Source organism: Lissotriton helveticus, chromosome 2_2 (genome assembly GCF_964261635.1).
Source record: "Lissotriton helveticus chromosome 2_2, aLisHel1.1, whole genome shotgun sequence".
Taxonomy (NCBI): Eukaryota; Metazoa; Chordata; class Amphibia; order Caudata; family Salamandridae; genus Lissotriton; species Lissotriton helveticus.
The window spans coordinates 132,008,584-132,028,869 of record NC_136060.1 but is presented as its reverse complement, the minus strand read 5'-3'; the positions used below and the strand labels follow the sequence as shown (position 1 = coordinate 132,028,869).

General features: G+C 40.9%; 1 protein-coding gene across 1 annotated transcript in view; it reads left to right on the top strand.

The window, feature by feature from the left end:
- Positions 1-20,286, top strand: part of SPATA18 (spermatogenesis associated 18) — a 151,221-nt gene that overhangs the window by 85,028 nt on the left and 45,907 nt on the right. The window contains exon 6 of the mRNA XM_078678199.1: positions 18,092-18,226. Coding sequence (XP_078534325.1) covers positions 18,092-18,226 — 135 coding nt within the window. The remainder of the gene's footprint in view (positions 1-18,091; positions 18,227-20,286) is intronic.

Here is a 20,286-nt window from a genome sequence, read left to right as displayed (position 1 = left end):
CTCATAGCCCAACCCCTGATCATCAAGTTCAGTACACACAAGAGTAATCCCTTGCATCTTTTATCCTAACATGTAAACTCCAACAAAGTTGTCATTTAAACTATTTTCTATATAAATATCAATTGCAAAATGAAATGCTTCAAGAGGTTTGTTATTAATATTTTATATACTGCTAAGTGTTCCTGGAGATTACTGGCTAGAAATAGAAGAATGATGAAGCATAACAAAACAAAACTGTGATACCCCAGCACTCTGAATGAATTCATCCACCTCTTTGCAAGGAAGTAAAAGAGAGAAAGAGATGTATTGGGTAATAAAAAGTGATTATGGTAATATTATAAATACATTCCTGAAAATCTGTTTCTGGTTGCTGCTACATATCAAGAGAAAGAATTGTCCATAGGTTGGTGCCTCATAGTGACAGGAATCACCTATACCAACATATTTCCTATTACATTTGTTGGTGCACAGACAGAATATAAAGTTGTTTTTTTCGAAGTACTATAATATAGAGTTTTAAATATCGAGATACAAGAATATCTACTGCAAGAATATCGTGCTACAGAATATTAACAGTAAGGTATGAAATATCGTTTTCTTAATGTCGAAGACAGTAATATCGTTTGTAAAAATATTGTTAATAATATAAATATTTATATTAGTGTTCTGTATTTTAGTATGTGTGTTAAAAGTATGTGATGTCATTTTCTTGTATAAGTATGGTTTTTAAAAAAAATGTATGTGTTAAATTTTTAGCAGTAATTCAGTTTATGTTTATTGATTTTTGTGTATTTTAGTTCTGTAGTGGGTTGTAGGGGAATAGGGTGGGAAGTAATTTAATTATAATAAAGTAATTATGAATTTTTATTTATTAGTATTTATAATTAATTTATTACTTGGTTATTAATGTTTATTAATTCTTAGATTGATAATTATATTAATGGTGTTATTTTTTTAGTAGCGGTTTGTGGGTTTATAGGGGAATAGGGTGGGTAGTATTTTAATTATAATAAATTAATTGTTAATTTTTGTTTATTAGTATTTATAAATAATGAATTATTAATTCTTTTTATTAGGAACGGGTTGTGGGTTTATAGGGGAATAGGGTGGGAAGTAATTTAATTATAATAAAATAATTATTAATATTTATTTGTTAGTATTTATAACTAATTTATAAAAAAATTATGAATTGGTTATTCATTTTTATTAATGGATTAATTGATAATTAAATATGTGTTTTTTTAGGAGCGGGTTGTGGGTTTATAGGGGAATAGGGTGGGAAGTAATTTAATTATGATAAAGCAATTAGTAATGTGTATTTATTTTAAGAAGCAGGTTTTAGGTTTATAGGAGAATAGGGTAGGAAGTAATTTAATTAAAACTAAGTAATTAATAATTTTTATTTATTAGTATTTATGTTATATATCGATTTTATAGTGTTATTTGTGGTAATTTATTTATTAATAATTATTAATTGGAAATCATAAATAATTATTTGGTAAATATGTTGATTGTGTCAAATCTGTAGGAGTTGTTTTTGTGTTTTTAGGGAATATGGTGTGAAGTAATTAATTTTAAAATCATTAATAAATCTTTTTTTGATTATAATAAAAAAATGTAAAGATAGTTATTTGTTTATAAAATTTTGTTTTTACATTTATAAATTAATGTTTGTAGTTAATTTTTAGTATTTTTTAACATTATAATTGTATATGGTTTTTATTTTTGTGTTATTAACAATTTTTGCATTGTAGTTGCTATTTAGTTTCTTTTTTATTTTACATTTTTGGACATGTTAATTTGAACCCTTTGCTATCTAACACTTTCCCTACTGTTACATTAATTGGAATGGGAATAGTAATTTGTATCCCTACGCTATCCAACACTTTTCCTACTGTTGCACTCACTGGAGTGGGGATAGTAATTTTTACACCTCCACTATCCAATACTTTCCCCACTGTTGCACTCACTGTAGTGGGAATAGTAAATTATTCCCCTCCACAATCCAACACTTTCCCTACTCTTTCACTCTCTTGAGTAGGAATAGTAATTTTTACCCCTTCGCTATCCAACACTTTCCCTACTGTTGCACTCATTGGAGTGGGAATGGTAATTTTATTCCCTCCGCTATCTAACACTTTCCCTTCTGTTGCACTCTCTGGAGTGGGAATATCCCCTTTGATATCCAATATTTTCTGTACTGTTTCAGTTAATGTAGTGTAAAATTTATTTGAAAAACATTAAAAATATTTTAATATTTTAATGTATTATATATATATATATATATATATACATATATATTATTTTTATGTTATTGGTGTATGTGTATATATATGTATTTATAATATGTATGTATCTAATAATTTATTAAAGTAATTATTTATCAATATTATTAAGTAAATATATATATTATATTTTATATATATGTATGTTTAATTTATTTTTACATTATGGAGTCGATTCCGATTCGGGAAAAAAACCATCCGTACGATTCGTATCCGGAGCCCTCTCCGTACGAATCGTAAACATGCTGTACGACCCGACGAGTACGATCCGGAACGGGGTATGAGGACGCGATTCGTACGGTCCACGTCAGGTAAGGGCGATTCGTACGGAAAAGCACACAATCACATACACACCGTACGGTCCGTACACCCCATGATCGCGGGGTACAGAAAAAGGGTCGTACGGTGCGTACCCGACATGAATCTTACTTGCTGGGTCGAAAAAACCAGCCGCGAACCATACGGATGTCGCGTACAGCGGGTTCCGATGGAGAATCGTACGGGGATTTGATTCGTACGGTCTCTGTACGATTCGTACGGAGTCCAGCTCCTGGTACGAATATTACTTCGTCGTACGTACGGGGGATGTTGCAGGGTACGATTCGTATGGGAAAAACGCTCCGAACGGCTATTCGGAGCGGTTTTTCCTGAATCGGAATCGACCCCAATATGTATTACTTATAATTATAAACATTTTCTAATAATTCTAACTATTTTCTTTTAATAATATGTATTATTTACTTTATTTTACATTCATTATTAAACATTTTAAAAAATATATATTTTACAACTATATTTTTTTCTCTTTAAATTTTTGTACTTACTATTATGTAGATAGGGCTTCGATATTCTGGACAACGATATTTATGCTTCGATATTTTTGTACCTCGATATTTTCAATGTCGATATTCTGGCCGTGATCCACATTTGGGGGGCCATTACGATGGCGGGCTGACTTTAACGGGACCGACCGCCAGAGGTGCGGCAGTCCCACTGTACCCATTAGGATGCATCCGCCACCCTGGCGGTCGCATCCTGCATAGTCAACATTGTGGCGGGCGGTTCTGTAAGCAGCACCCGCCACAATGTTGAAAATGCATGTGGTGCATTGGCATGCACAACGTGACAGACACCCCGAGGTGCCTGCCACCGTTGAATGTCAATGTATGGGGTACCTTGGGTACCCCCCAAGTGCAGGCCCCCACATCCCCGGGGGCACGCAACGAGTCCCCGGGGCCTGCAAGGCCCCGCCACCATTTTATGGGCCTTTTCTGCCCGGTAGGTGGCAGAAAAGCGTAACCCCCACCATGCTAATGTGGCGGGGGTAAATGGCCGTCCGGTGGGGTGTTTTGGCGGGCGTATCTCCACCGCCGCTAGGGCGATGGCGATCCGCCCACCATGATAATAGGCCCCTTGATCAGGTATGTACTATTATTGTGGGATGCTTCACTTTTTTTAAATTGAAAGGCCCACAGCATAGCGGGTTATTCTCATGCTACTGTTCCCAAAGAAGAGCAGGAGATTTGTGTCCCATCTTTGATATTTCAATGTGCCCATTTTGGAAGTAGATCCCTGATTTATTCAGAAGAGTTTATTTATCAAGAGAGTGTCATGGAAAAACAGTTATTTCAGATTTATTAATGAGAATATCCCTTGCTATTACACAGTTCTCTGATCCCTAGTGATTTTGTGAACTCTGCAGAAAATAAATCCATTAATTCAGTTTCTCAGAGCTCAAATCCTCTGTTTTGCTAGTCATCTCACCCCTTGGTGCTAGCCACCCCATCCCACGGCTATAAGTGAGTTCTTTAAGTACTTTCCTTGCCTTAATTGTTGATGACAAAGAGACCTCTGACAATACAAGAGCATAAAGTTCTTCAGCATGATGAGAGGCCTGCTGATATCTGATAATTTATCAGGGACGTCTAGCTAAGGGATGAGCAGTTTGACTATATGTGGATTGTATATCATTTTTGACTGAGTCAGGCTTTACAATGGTTGACTGGTAGTCATTAGAGCAGTCATTTTCTTTGACAGATATTTAGTTAAATAATATGAAGATATTAATCATTCTTCATTGGGCCAATCAGTTGCCTTATGTTTTTTAGGTCAGTCGTTTTCTTTGGCAAATATTCAGTTAAATAATGTATAGATATTAATCAGTCTTCAATAGGTCAATCAGTTGCCTTATTTTTTTAGGTCAGTCGTTTTCTTTGGCAAATATTCAGTTAAATAATTTAAAGATATTAATCATTCTTTAATAGGTCAATCAGTTGCCTTTTTGTTTAGGATTTTTTTTTTGTAATATTGAGATTTTACCCTAGAGTTCAATTCGATAAGTGACCAGATGGAGTAGATTGTCCTTGTGTCTTACAAATGTGGGATTTACAGAAATACCCCATTTGCTTTTTTTATTGCCAGCATTGTCTTCCTTTCTTGTAGTTAATGTTTGTTCTATACCAATTATAGTGCAATGCTACAACAATAATACATAGAATAAAGCGATGTTATATTATGATTTTGCAGTTTGAAAATGACATTGTTGACAAAAGTGGGAAGGGAAAGTCGGAATACGTCAATGGAAAAAAACACATTTTAATTCTAAGTAAGGAGTAATAAAACCAGTAATTACTGGTTAATTGATTAATGAAATAACTGTATTTTCGGCAAAAATCAAGAAAATAAAGGCAGCCCATCAAAATCACCTGCAGTGTTAAACTTTGTAAACAGTTTGAAAAATTATATTTAGTACCTTCATAGCTTTGTCATATTACACTTTCCAAAGCGCTTTTTAATTGGACGTTACTATAATTAAATGCTCATGCTGGGTATGCACTGTATTATGTCTTGTCATAAATAATACGAGGAGTTCCATGTCTAGCCATTCCCTTTCTGTTCTTTGGCATTCATTACTCGTATTCCCAATGTTGAGTAATTTTTATTTAAAATTCTGTTTATTGGACCACTGGCTTATATAAACTAAACGGACAAAACATAACAAATAACAATATTCAAACACACTTTAATAGTAAGTGCAGTGGAAAACCCACGAAATGTAACCTATCTGAGAATACTACACAAATGTTAGTACATCCTACAGACATTTAGGGCCTGCGTACGATGTCGAGTGGACTCGCGTCCGCCCGACTTCGCCGCGGTCACAGGACCGACCGACCTCCGGTTGGCGGTCCCGACACCATGATTAGAATGCGATCGCATATGATGAGCGCATACTCCCATTTCTGTATGGGAGCTTAAGCTGCGGCGGTAAACGGACTGTAGCACAAGCTCCCATAGAGACATGGGAGATTCTGTTAATCCCTGCACTGCGTTGCACCTTGTGCTTGCCACGCGATCCAAGGATTAACAGGGATTAACAAGGGGGCACCATAGGTGCCCCATTGGCCCCCAGACGGCACCCGTGGAGGAATGGGATTGCTAGGTACCCCCAAAGTCGCTTTCTGACAGGCTTTACAGCCTGACATGGAAAGCCTGTCAGAAACCGACAACATAATCCCAACGGCGGAAATGCTGTCATCAGGGATTATGTTGGGGCCTCCGTACTGGTCGACGGGCTCCTTCCAGCCGGAATGACCGTCTGGTTTCAATTCTGACTGCCTAGATTGTTATTAGGCAGTCGGAATTGAAAGCGGAGATGTCAGTCGAAAAGCCTCAGACCAGCAGCACCCATTACAAATTCTTAAATGCTACTTTTCAGAAGGATAGTTCACAGTTGCAGTTTTCTTGGAGAAATATACCCTGAGTGTTTACTGCCCTTGTTCTTTTGGTTTCTCACATCAAACCAGTTTAAAGGATAAACCTAATCACATTTTCGTAGAAGACAGCACAGCTGCAGGTCAGGAGGCCTTATTCAGAGTTTGGTGGACAGATGCTCCATCACAAATGTGACTCATATTCAGTCAGTCAGTCAAAACTCTTTATTTCGATTAGTTAAATCATAAAAGACACAATAAAAACAAATGACATAAAAATATACGACATAGATGTTAAAATATTTGAATAAATATATATAAAAATGGTTGACACCAAGGTACCGGACACTTATGTTACATCAATTCATAGTTAATTTGATCACGGTCCTATAAAAGCAATGTAACCAGTTATCCTTGTGTAAGACCTAGAGGATGTTTTATGCACAGACAGACTTTCTATTTTTAATCCTAGCCGCAGCCACCAAAAAATAGCGACACTATAGATGTCACCTGTACTGCTGAGCATTTGCAGATAGAGTAGGGCAGGCTTTACTTGTATAAAACCAGCCTCCCGGAGTAATGTAATTAAAAACTTTTTCCTGATCTCAGCATAAAAGTCACAAAACATAATAAAGTGCAGGGTGTCTTGCGTCGAGAAATTGTCACATGTGCAAGGTGCAGAATTTTCTGGTTTTTCCCAGTTTGGAAAAGTACCTAGGGTAAGGTGAATTAAGTTGAACCGGAATCTAACCAGCAAGTAGCGATGGAATGGCTTGGTTACGATTTTCAAATAAGGTTCAATGGTGGGGCAAGTTAACAAGAGATAGTTGGCTCTAACACATGGTTTTGTTAACTCCCTTTCCTCCCGTTCCATTTCTACCATATTCAAGAAATTTACCCTAATCTAACCTATATCTTCCTTTTTTATAGTTTCTGGTGCTGTGTACAGTTCTGGTCGTCCCAGCTTGATGAATGCCGCTCTAACGTACATCAGCCAGGGCACCCTATGAGCCTTATCTAAAGCTACACAATCACTAAGGATCTGGTGGTTCAGGGTAATTTCATCATTCAACCACCTTTTCACCCAACAGATCAAAGGTGCCATTTTTAATTGATCTGTAATATAGCCCAAGCCAAGTTCAGTGTGTAAAGAGTGTGTTGGTGTCGACTGGGGGACCGTCAAAAGTGATCTTAAAAACCTGTTTTCTGCCACTTGGATCCTGCATTGGGATGTATAACCCCATATGGATGCCCCATAGGAGGCAATCGCCAGACATTTAGATCTGTAAATCTTGAGTATTGCCTCAATAGGTCTGGCCCCCATCCCTTTAGCAAAGCCCTAGAGAGCGGTTTTCGATCTTGCTACCGCGTTACTCTTATGCCTTTGTTTGTTGAGGTCCCCAATTTCCTCTTTCATCGAAAAGGACCCCGAGGTAGGTAAAATCCGGGACCTGTGACACTGCTACACCATTACAAGAAAAAGGTTTTATCTTAGTAGCACCGGCTCTTGACCCTGCCACCATAACATGCGACTTCTTGCTGTTAACTTTTAGATCCAGGGAATCCATAAATCTGCTGAAAAGATCAAGCAGCCTCTGGAGGCCTAATCCCGTGTCTGGAGGCCTAATCCCGTGGCTCATATTCTTCTAATACATCTGGTGGGATATTGGACATGTGAAATCATTTTAACATATTTACTTCCACATATTTGTGCTCTTCATTGAATGAATGAATAGCTAACACGTTATCATCTCTGAAGTTAATCTAACTTTGTGCATTCACACCATGCCAAACCTGTATACTACCGTATTTCTGAAGTAGTCTATTTACTTTTATTTTGACATTGGGGTGCCTGCTGCATTCTACTATCTCAGATGTGCATAACCCCACAATTGACAATCCTGAACTCTTAATCAACTTACATATAATTATAGTGACAGCAGCTCCGATACTCGGTTATGGTAGTATTTCAATAATTCCAGACGGAGATGCAATCTGAGCTGCAACACTTATGCATCAGTGATTGAACCCCATTGTTGATGTGGTTGAGGTAGTCTATCTGTGCCAGCAAAGTGACAGGTTCTCGTTTACCAAGAAGAAATCCAGCAGTACTTACTTGGAAGTTTGCTCTGAATAAATCACAGACTGCTTGTTTTTGTTTTTTTGTCTCTAAAGATTATTACACTGTCATCAAATCATCATGGGCATCATTATGAACCTTTTTAGTGGCTTATATTGCATGAGTATGTGATCTTGGTTGCCTTCTCCAGACAAAGCTGTCCATGTAACAAAAAGCCACTTGCAAAGTCAAAATGTCAGACGCACATTGTGAGTCCTGAATACAATATTTTGAAACATGCTATAGTGAATAAAACAAACAAAAATGTTTGATTTCTATATACATTACATCTAAAAGATGTCAAGAAGTAGTATACTTTTGAGGTGTAAAATACTACCTCACTAATTGCAATGCAAGCACTAACTAGGAGGTGGTCTAATAGACCAAACATCCAATAAAATGTGGTGAGAGAGAATATATATATATATATATATATATTACCTACTGGCGGTCGCCAGTAGGTATATATAGTTAGGATTTTTTCTCTATGGGATTTTTGAAAATTCTATGTCTAATAACTTTGGCGTTTGTGGACGGAATTGGCTGAAATTTTCAGGAAAATGGCACATTTTGTTTCTGAGCAGCCCTTGAAAATTTGGGGGGGGTTCGTCAAGGGGGGGGCCGAGAAAAAAGGGGGGTCCCAAAACGTGTTTTTAACATTGAGTTTTCCATAGGGCGGTTGGCCTCACTTTTAGCCCGAACGGCTGAATGGATTTGCACGAAACTTGGCAAAATTGTAGGGACTGGTAGCCCGATGTGCCTTTGCTAGGTCTCAATATATGTGCTCCAGTGGATTTTGAGAAATTAACGTTCAAAAAAAGATATATATCTGTAACAGCGGACCGGGCAGCGCTCCGGTTCGCGGACTTTACGCGTAACGGAACTTCGCGTAGCGAAGCTGATTGGCTCTCCGGCGTCTGTGAACATTCCAAACAGTCCGTAGCGGCCGCCATCTTGTCTCTCGGTAGGATCGAGAGACAAGAGGAGGCCAAAGCGAAGGGGCAAATGACCATAAGGGGGCATAGTAGATCCTCGCTGACCCCCTAGGTTTGATGTGGAGGTTTTAAAAGGGTCCCGCGGGGCAAAAAAAAATAATAATAATAATAATCGAACGGCTGAATGGATTTGCACGAAACTTGGTAAAATATTAGGGACTGGTAGCCCGATGTGCCTTTGCTAGGTCTCAATATATGTGCTCCAGTGGATTTTGAGAAATTAACGTTAAAAAAAAGATATATATCTGTAACAGCGCTCCGCTTCGCGTAACGGAGGTTTGCGAAGCTGATTGGTTCTCCGGCGTCTGTAAACATTGCAAACAGTCCGTAGCGGCCGCCATCTTGTCTCTCGGTAGGATCGAGAGACAAGAGGAGGCCAAAGCGAAGGGGCAAATGACCATAAGGGGGCATAGTAGATCCTCCTTGACCTCTTAGGTTTGATGTGGAGGTTTTAAAAGGGCCCCGCGGGGCAAAAAAAAAATAATAATAATAATCGAACGGCTGAATGGATTTGCACGAAACTTGGCAAAATTGTAGGGACTGGTAGCTCGATGTGCCTTTGCTAGGTCTCAATATATGTGCTTCAGTGGATTTTGAGAAATTAACGTTCAAAAACAAGATATATATCTGTAACAGCGCTCCGCTTCGCGGAGATAAAATTATATCTGTATTACCTAGCTGTTGCTAACACCAGTTAGCGACGGCTAGTAGGAGATAGCGACCATCTTGGGCCCCACTTTGCATGTGAGTGATATTTATCACTAATGACATGCAAAGTGGGCATGCCAAGATGTTAGCGACTGGAAACAGTTGCTAACATCGCTATCTCCTATTATCAACTTTTGGAAATATTCGAGATAAGCGCGAATATCTCCAAAAGCTAGCACCTGCCCTGAGCAGTTCTTAGCCATGTTATCCAATGGGAGGTGGATAACATGGCTAAGAGCATTAGCTCGGTAATGCATGAATATCGCTGAGTTTTCAGCGATATTAATGCATTGCGGTCGTTTATTATCGTATTTGCGATAAACCTTGATAATAGCAAGGTTTATCTGCGATAATTTCTGACGATGCTTAGCGGTAAAAAAATCGTTGCTAAGCATCGTTAGGGATAAATATCGCTTAACTTTGGTAATATGCCCCAACGTCTGTTAACGTTCGATTCGAAGGAAATCAGGAAGTGTTGAAAAACATTGTCTGCGCCATCTTGTCTTTTTTCAAATGCCACACTTTTGTCGTGCACGGCAGCCATTTTAGATGCCTTGACCAGACCCACTCTGTGCACGCTGTCGATCCTTAGCATGGCTCCCCACCCTCGCAAGCATCTCCCCCAGGCAGTGGTCACCCCCGCTCTCTGTCTTATGCATGGGTAATAAACCTCCCCCCATCTGCGCTGCTCTTCCTTGAGAATCACACCCTGTGCCCGCCCGACACCTCCCTTTCGCCCTATTCACTACCGCACCCTCTGACACTCCTTTTCCTCTGTGTCCGATTGTCCAGGCTGGTCCTAGGGTATCAGCTAGCCCTGCAGATGTAGTTTATGGCCCCAGCTGTAAAGAATCACCCCTCTTCAAAGGAGTTATAGTAGATCAAGGCCCACACTCGATGAGATCCGTCACAGCAGACGCGTTCCTATTATCTGAAAACCATCCTGTATTGTGATTGGGGAGGGGACCGAGCCTGAAGCGGAAGATTCCAGGGATGACTCTTTGTACATCAAAGTTTTTACAATTATGTGTCACATTAAAAATATATAGCACTCCGACAAAGTAGTAAGATTATAAAACTTTAATAACTTATAAATATATACAACAAAACAAAAATAGTAATAACATATAAACATTTTTAGGGAAAAACAACGAAGTAGCGGTCGGCTGTGCGAATAGTCCCAACGCAGCACAACGTCCAGATTTCCGGCGTGGGGCGTCGCGGGGAGTGGGTCATCAGTAGCAAACTGTTGTGCGAATAGTTCCAAGGCAGCAGAACGATGGCACCAAGGTGATGTCCAGTAAGTTGCCGCACTGGTTTTGGTATCCTACAATGCTGCTCCGAATAACGGCGTGGGGCGCCCCGGGGGAGGCGGCGTGAACGGGCCTCTCCAGGTGGAGTGTCATCTGTTGTAGTGGGGCGCCCCTTTACCGTTTCAGTTGCCATTCCGTCCGTTTTTGGTCCACTGTGTCAAAAGCCGCAATTCAGCTGAGTTGCGCCCACTCTTGCGGTGCAGCGATAGGCGGCTGTCACAGGACTCTCAAAATGGCGGCAGGCTCTTTCCTTTTTGGGCCTGGTCCACTGAAATGGCCCTGGGACACCTTGGAAATCGGACGCTTGTCTGCTAGGTCTTGGACCCCATTCTCGAAAGCGTCCCCTCCGCCTTGAGGATTCATCAAAAGTTTTGGGGGCCCCCGACTCCTGTAGGCTTCTGGTGGGGAGCGGTTGCCATGATTGCTCGCGGAATGACCACGACGGAGCTACGAGATGGTGGTGCTCTCATGCTGACGCCAGCTTCAGTCTGAAACATCCAGAAACAAGGTGGGGCTTTCATCGTTTGGGAAAAAAAAAAGTTTTCATCCAATGAAAAGTGTTGTTTTTAGGTCATATGATCAAGCCTTCCATCATTAGGAAACCAAAAGTAAAATGAACCAATGAAAAGTTTTATAAACAAGTCACATGACCTGTTATGCGGCATAGGGTATAAAATGCGGAGAAAATACGTTGGCACGTGAGGCGGCGTCAGTAGCGGACCGATGTGCGAATAGGCCGAAGGCAATACAACGCGCCAAGATCCGGATGGCACCGAGGTGGTGTCCAGCAAGTTGCAGCACTGGTGTGGCCATCCTACAATGCTGAAAGTCGGCGTGGGGCGCCCCGTTGGCCTGTGAGTTTGCGTCAGTAGCGGACCGATGTGCGAATAGGCCGAAGGCAGCACAACGCGCCAAGATCCGGATGGCACCGAGGTAGTGTCTAGTAAGTTGCCGCACTGGTGTGGCCATCCTACAATGTTGAAAGTCGGCGTGGGGCGCCCCGTTGGCCTGTGAGATGGCGGCAGTAGCGGACCGATGTGCGAATGGGGCCAAAGGCAGCGCAACAATATTTTCGGAATAGAAGACACCACAAGGCACTGAGATGCCAAGATCCGGATGGCACCGAGGTGGTGTCTAGCAAGTTGTGGCACTGGTGTGGCCATCCTACAATGGTAAAAGTCGGCGTGGGGCGCCCTGTTGGCCTGTGAGATGGTGTCAGTAGCGGACTGATGTGCGAATGGGGCCAAAGGCAGCGCAACAATATTTTCTGACTGACACCACAAGGCGCTGAGATGCCAAGATCCGGATGGCACCGAGGTGATGTCTAAGTTGCGGACCGATGTGCGAATGGGGCCAAAGGCAGCGCAACAATATTTTCTGTATGGAAGATACCACTAGGCATTGAGATGCCAAGATCCGGATGGCACCGAGGTGATGTCTAGCAAGTTGCTGTACTGGTGTGGTCATCCTACAATGCTGAAACTCGGCGTGGGGCGCCCTATTAGCCTGTGAGATGGCGTCAGTAGCGGACCGATGTGTGAATGGGGCAAAGGTAGCGCAAGAATATTTTCTGAATAGAAGACACCACAAGGCGCTGAGATGCCAAGATCCGGATGGCACCGAGGTGGTGTCTAGTAAGGTGCACTGGTGTGGTCATCCTACAATGATTAAACTCGGCGTGGGGCGCCCCATTAGTCTGTGAGATGGCGTCAGTAGCGGACCGATGTGCGAATAGGCCGAAGGCAGCACAACGCGCCAAGATCCGGATGTCACCGTGGTGGTTTCATAGTTGAGAGGCACTTCATCTGCAGTGGGGCGCCGAGATCCGGATGGCACCGAGGTGATGTCTAGCAAGTTGCTGTACTGGTGTGGTCATCCTACAATGCTGAAACTCGGCGTGGGGCGCCCCATTAGCCTGTGAGATGGCGTCAGTAGCGGACCGATGTGCGAATAGGCCGAAGGCAGCACAACGCGCCAAGATCCGGATGTCACCGTGGTGGTTTCATAGTTGAGAGGCACTTCATCTGCAGTGGGGCGCCGAGATCCGGATGGCACCAAGGTGATGTCTAGCAAGTTGCTGTACTGGTGTGGTCATCCTACAATGCTGAAAGTCGGCGTGGGGCGCCCCATTAGCCTGTGAGATGGCGTCAGTACTGGACCGATGTGCGAATGGGGCCAAAGGCAGCGCAACAATATTTTCTGAAGAGAAGACACCAAAAGGCGCTGAGATTCCAAGATCCGGATGGCATCGAGGTGGTGTCTAGCAAGCTATGCAGTTGAGTTGTGTGCGCACTTGCGGCGAATAGGTCGAAGGCAGCATAACAATGTTTTCTGAATAGAAGACACCACAAGGCGTTGAGATTCGGTTACCACCGAGGTGATGTCTAGCAAGTTGCCGCACTGGTGTGGCCATCCTACAATACTGCTCCGAATAACGGCGTGGGGTGCCCGAAGGGGGGGGGGGGAGGCGGCGTGAACGGGCCTTCCTAGGTGGAGGCTCGTCTGCTGTAGTGGGGCGCCCCTTTACCGTTTCAGTTGCCATTCAGCAGAGTTTCGGCTGCTCTTGATGCTACAGCGACAGGCGGCTGCAACAGGACTCTCAAAATGGCGGCCTGTTCTTTGGATTTGGGCCTGGTCCACTAAAATGGCCCTGGGACACCTTAGAACTCGGACGCTCGATTTTTTTTTCCTTTCCTGTACATGCAAAAAAAGGTAAATGGCCGGTACGTTACACGCTTCATCTGCCACGATGAACTCTCCAGAGGAACCGAAAAAAAATATAGTTATGGTAACTATACCATGCATCGTCATATGGAGAGGTGGCACCAATTAATTATAGTGCTGCATAAAAGAGAGATTTGGAGGAGAACCCCTGACCTGCTAGTACATTCATCAAAGAAGTGGCACTGACAGCATCAGAGGCAAGGGAAACGGTCCCAAATATTTAGAAGAACTTTGGAAAGATTAAAATGACATGTTTAGATTGTGGCAAATTAATTTCATGTGGACAGATGAGTGTTACTCTAATAAATACAGCATATGAACATCATCATAGTCGATGGTTGGTAGAGACATTTTGACTATATCCTGGACCTGCCCGTCCTCGCCCAAAATGGCGCCGGAATAAATGGGACTCGTAACTCCTTGTTGTGTACTGGTTGCAGAACCTTGAAATCACGAGATACGTATGCAGTTTTGAAGCACATGGCGGGCGGGGACGAGAATTGATTGAATATTTCGACATCCCTATTGATATTAAGTTCTGATGTGTTATTGATTACTGTACTATTGAAAGTTCGAATTAACGTCACCCATGGTACTTGCCCGCAAATGTATATCTAGATAATTTTATTGTAACTGGCCCTGTCGTATTTTAATTATAAAATGTACGTCCACCGATTCCGTAACTGTTAGACACCTTAGTTCTTGCAACCTAATGGCCCGCCCGTTACGTTCCTCTACAGTGTAAATGTCTACTCATCATATACGATTACAGTTTGCTCCGTGGCAGGCCCACGTGGTTATAGGCTCGTATTTGTATAATGACATTTTCACAATAAAGGTTTTTAAAAGAAAACATGGTAGTAGTATATACATTGGTAAAGTTTTTAATAATAGTCACTGTTTTAGAATCATTAAAAGGCAAGTGAAATAAAGCAGACCAATTACATGAAGGGTAAAAGGTATAATACGAAGGAACGCAGTAAAGATAAATGGTCAAGGGCTGTTGTGTTTTCTATTCCTGCAACATAAAGTGATCGATAAGAATCTCATATTCAGGCGTATCGGCGACTAAGACAGCAGGTCGACCCTCTTTTGTTCAACGGCTCCGTCATGGGACGAAGAAACGCTCTTTTTTTCGAAAAAAGAATATATTTTACTTGCAGGACAGTTGTAAATTTTCCGGGAAAGTACATTAGCCTGGAACATTATAACATATATTTAAGAAAAAATAATGTTCGGAAGTAATAAAAAGCGTAATTTTTAGGTCATATGACCAAGCCTTTCATCATTAGAATAAGAAAAGTAAAATGAACCAATGAAAAGTTTTATTAACAAGTCACATGACTTGTTATGCTTACGTTACGCGCTGCGCGCCCCGGATGACTTCCGGATGCGCTAACGCGGCGCGTCATATGACGCATTACGCGACAACGCAGGTCCAGAATATAGTCAAAATGTCTCCACCAACCAGCGGTCGGAACACAACCCCTTTCAGCAGGCTAAATAGTTCTGTTAAATGACAACAGAAGGGACAGGCAACAAGAACCATCAGTCAAAGAGGGGAGGGCTAGTTCTTCTCTACCGGGTTACATTGGGGCGCTACCGGAACTGATCGAATTGGTAGTCTACAGTGTTTCTGGATGTTTCAGACTGAAGCTGGGGTTAGCATGAGAGCAGTACCATTTCGTAGCTCCGTCGTGGCCATTCCGCAACCAATCATGGCAGCCGCTCTTTATCGTTATTTTGGGCGGGGTGGGTGGCGGAGCCGAGCTGTTTTGCAGCCATCATTGTGTGGAGTTCAGTTCATTTCACTAGTTTTGTATTTGTCATGAGGGGTTGTTCCTAATGTTTCTATTTTAGCGAGGTCAAAAAGAGATCCCGTTAGTGGCCTACTGATTTGCTCGATTCCTTTTCTTTTTTTTTTTACACGATTTTTCGTTATCTGCAAAGACTAAACAGAGTATTGCGACTCTGTGTTTGTTTGTAAATAGAGAATGAACCAAAGAGAACCAATTCTAAAACAGTAAATACTTGGATAACAATCAATCAAATGGAGAGAGAAGCAGGCACGACGTATTACAACGGGGGCAAAGGCCTGCGTTAACTACCCTTCACTATGTGCAAAGAGAGAGTACTCCTAATAGAAATGAGGGGGGGGGGCACCATTCAAAGCAGATCAGTGTGCATAAACACGAAAATGTTTTCACTTACCACGTACTTGACATTCGACAGCTTATGATATTTGCTATTAAAAAACCATTGAAATTCACTGAAAAAACCATAGGTTATAGATCATATATAGTTAGGAATTAGCATTTACAAAACCTTGAAAATTCACTGAAAAAACCATAGGTTATAGACCATATATAGTTAGGAATTAGCATTTAAAAAACCTTATTTTACTCACACAAAACCATTGAAATTCCATATATAGTTAGTTGCACTAACTATATATCGCGCACCCGCAATCCACTGCTGATGATGTCACATATTACATCATTCATGACATGGTCAGTGACATCACTGATGACATCACTGATGACATCTCAAATGACATCACTGATGACATCACTGATGACATCTCAAATGACATCACTGATAACATCTCAAATGACATCACTGATGACATCTCAAATGACATCACTGATGACATCACTGATGACATCTCATTTGACATCAATGACCACATCACTGATGATATCATTCATGTGACAATACAATGCATCTCCTCACACTTTAATATAACCTCTGTTACACCCAGTGTTAAATACAGAGTATAATTTTTGAAACCATTGACACACCAATACTAGTTACTACATACGCACTCAGTGATTCCTATGTTTACACACACATTCACTCATTTACCCATACAATCATTCATACATACAATCACTCATCTTTACAACACTATCATATGCACTCATACACCTATACAGACTCTCACACTCTGTCACTCATCCATGGAGTTACTCACACACCTAGTCAGTCCTGTAAATAATCAATCACACTTCCATTTTCTAATCTATACAGTTAAACATAGAGCACCTTACATTTTGAAACATATACTAACACATACTTACTCTCTTATACAATCATTGATACAAGTACACATTGATCTGCACAGAGTCACACACCTCCCAGCCAGCCACACACACACTCAGTCTCCCATACAAATACTTGGGCAATCAATCAATAACCCATATAGTTACTCATATAGCTACTGACCAACACATGCAGCAGTTTACAGAACAACAGACATAATGATGCACAAATTAAGACAGTTTAGTCACTAACCCATGCACTCAGTGAGACACATTTAATCACTCACTCATACAGTCAGTCACGCACCTACTAAATCCTTCATCCAGACACTTCTACATCTACTCATTCTTCAATATGTAAAACATATTTAAACTTTACAGAAACACACAGTCACTGGATGATGTCATCAGTGATGTCATTTGAGATGTCATCAGTGATGTCATCAGTGATGTCACTGACCATGTCATGAATGATGTAATATGTGACATCATCAGCAGTGGATTGCGGGTGTGCGATATATAGTTAGTGCAACTAACTATATATGGAATTTCAATGGTTTTGTGTGAGTAAAATAAGGTTTTTAAATGCTAATTCCTAACTATATATGGTCTATAACCTATGGTTTTTTCAGTGAATTTTCAAGGTTTTGTAAATGCTAATTCCTAACTATATATGATCTATAACCTATGGTTTTTTCATTGAATATATATATATATATATATATATATATATATATATATATATATATATATATAAGGAGTTGATAACAATAGGACATGCAGACAGCTGCACTGTCAAGCCTGTAGCAAAAACCTTACTAATTTACACAATTTTGCTTGTACAACCGCCAAACAGTCCATTGATACAATAGTGATCAATTGAATTCTGAGCCGCCTAAATCAGGGTAGGAAACTTTATACAGGCTCCATGTTGATAATAATGGGAGAATGTACATCACTTTGTTGTAATTTTGTTACTGGCAAAGTATAATTGAGGAAGCCTTGACGAACTCAGAGTAGAAATCTTGTGCAAAGATGAATTCATATTGTACTGACATAAGCAATGTAAGCAGTCAGGTACTGCTAAATGTCAATGTAAACAGCCAGGTCCTGCTAAAGTCACCTTTTCATTGTGCTATGAATACAAACATAGTTGATAATTTATTCTTATCCCCCTTTTCTGTCCTATTCAGGCTGAGAGCTGCCCAAGACCATATTGATGAACTCCATAGGAAACAAGATGCTTTGGAAGAGAATGAGCGACAACTTCGTCATTTAAAGGATGAGATTGCAATCTTGTCTTCTGAGAAGTCTATTCTACAGGCGAAGTGAGTGATCCACTTTAAACACGTCAACTAAAAATACGTCAGTCATCCAATGATGAATCGACAGAATATATTTCATTTTTACAAATGTTAGTATCTTTAACTTTGTCACACTGCAAAATTAATTTTCAGATCAAAAATTTACCCAGCATAGTCAGAATGATAGCTGGCTATTAATTTATTTATACTGATTGTTGATCCTTCTTTCTAAAAGAAATCTTGGCAGTCTTTTTATGTGCTCCTTTATGCTTTCTTCTTGAGATATCTAGTCCTTCTATTTAGAAATGGAAAACAGAATCATTGCCTTTTGATACCATGGGGCACCTGCAGTGTATTCATAAATGTTTTGCATGCTGGCTCTACAGAACCTGTCCCAGTGTCAACATATGTCAGAGTTATTTTTCCTAAGTAGATCAGCTCAGGTAAAGGGGTCGCCTTTCCTTTTTGACTTCTGCGAAGGATGGTTTCTGTTTCACTCAGTTTAGTTTGTTAAAGATCTTCAGGCATCCAAGCACTGAACGGAAAACTAAGAACTGGAAAAGAGACCTGTAAAAGAGAGAAGTCTTAACTAGCCTTCGAAGCACACATTTCTATGTGTTTTCATCACTTCCTCTGAACGCCAGGTACATTACTTAGGTCATCACAAGAAGAAAGTCCTTCCACTTCCTCTTTGGAATTGATGGATAAGATTTTAAAAATAATTGGGACCTCAATAGGCAAACCAATCTTCTGTTTTAGCTCTGGAGTGATATGGGATCTGAATGGTGCATTTGTACCAATCTGTGCAGCCTTGCTCTGATCATCTCTACATGTGCTGCAAGTCAATTCACAAAGCAGCATGAATAGCATTGCAATAATATAGTTTGACTCTCACAACATTTGACCAGATGTAGCCGAATGGATGACAATACAACGAAAACTATTACAATGCATTCCTTTACAACGCGGTCCATACAGCGCAGCTTCCATTGCAACGCAAGCCATTACAACGCATATTCCATTACAATGAAAATTACTATTCTAACACCACCGGGTACTTACCTCAGGGAAGGTGCTGGTCAGTGAGGGATATGTGTTGTAATGGATTCTGCGTTGTATTGACTGTGTTGTAAAGGCATTGCGTTTTAATGCCTGTGTTGTAATGGATGTTTCCTGATGTAGCCAAATGCTGCAAAAGGACTGACCCTAGGAAATTGCTTTAGTTAGTTTTTTGGGGATACAGTAGCAACCAAATAGCCCCACGGTGTTTCAGTTTCTTTGATGTTGCCAGAATGTTTGATTCTTTAAACTTGAAGGAGAAATTCAGGATCTTCCATTATGACAACTTATGCTGTGAAGCTAAGAGAAGTACACTGGCTTCAGCACCATTATGCTTTAACCAATCCACTTTCATCCAAGTTCATATCTTACCAGAGATTGACTCTAAACAAGCTAGGTCTGCGTACCCATTGTCTGTGAGTTTGGACAACTACCTCATATGTATAAAAAATGCTGCTCTCCTAGCTGACATATTTCCTCCCGCAGCTGTACGTTCACATTAAACAGGCTCCTAATGTTTTAAAATCAATTAAAGCTTTCCATTTCCTTTAGCAAATTTAGTCTGTTGATTTGTTTCATGTTGGATGAGATTTCAAAAATTCGTCCAGTTCTTAAAATTATTTCCGAAAGTGGATACAAGGAACATTGGTGTGGGTGTGCCCTCTTTCATGCCATCCACTGAATATCTACTAGGGTGGTCTATGGCAATCAAAGACCACAATACAAAGACCTCAATCTGCTGTTATAGAATAACTTCTTGGCACATGTCTTTCTTTCTGATAGATACATCTGCCAGTGGATTCCTCACCATGTGAATATCCCCCTTGCGTCAGCAACGTTCGGAAAATTCTTTGTAGCACGCCAGCGTGGACGACGCATAGGAGCACGGCATCGCGCGCGACTCCGTCTGACGACACTGACTCCTTATTAGGCCTATGTCGGCGTGATGACATCAGTTCCCTTTTTTCCCGCGTCGTCGGCGCTAACGGTTTCTGGGATCTTCTGTGATTCAGATAGTGACTTTG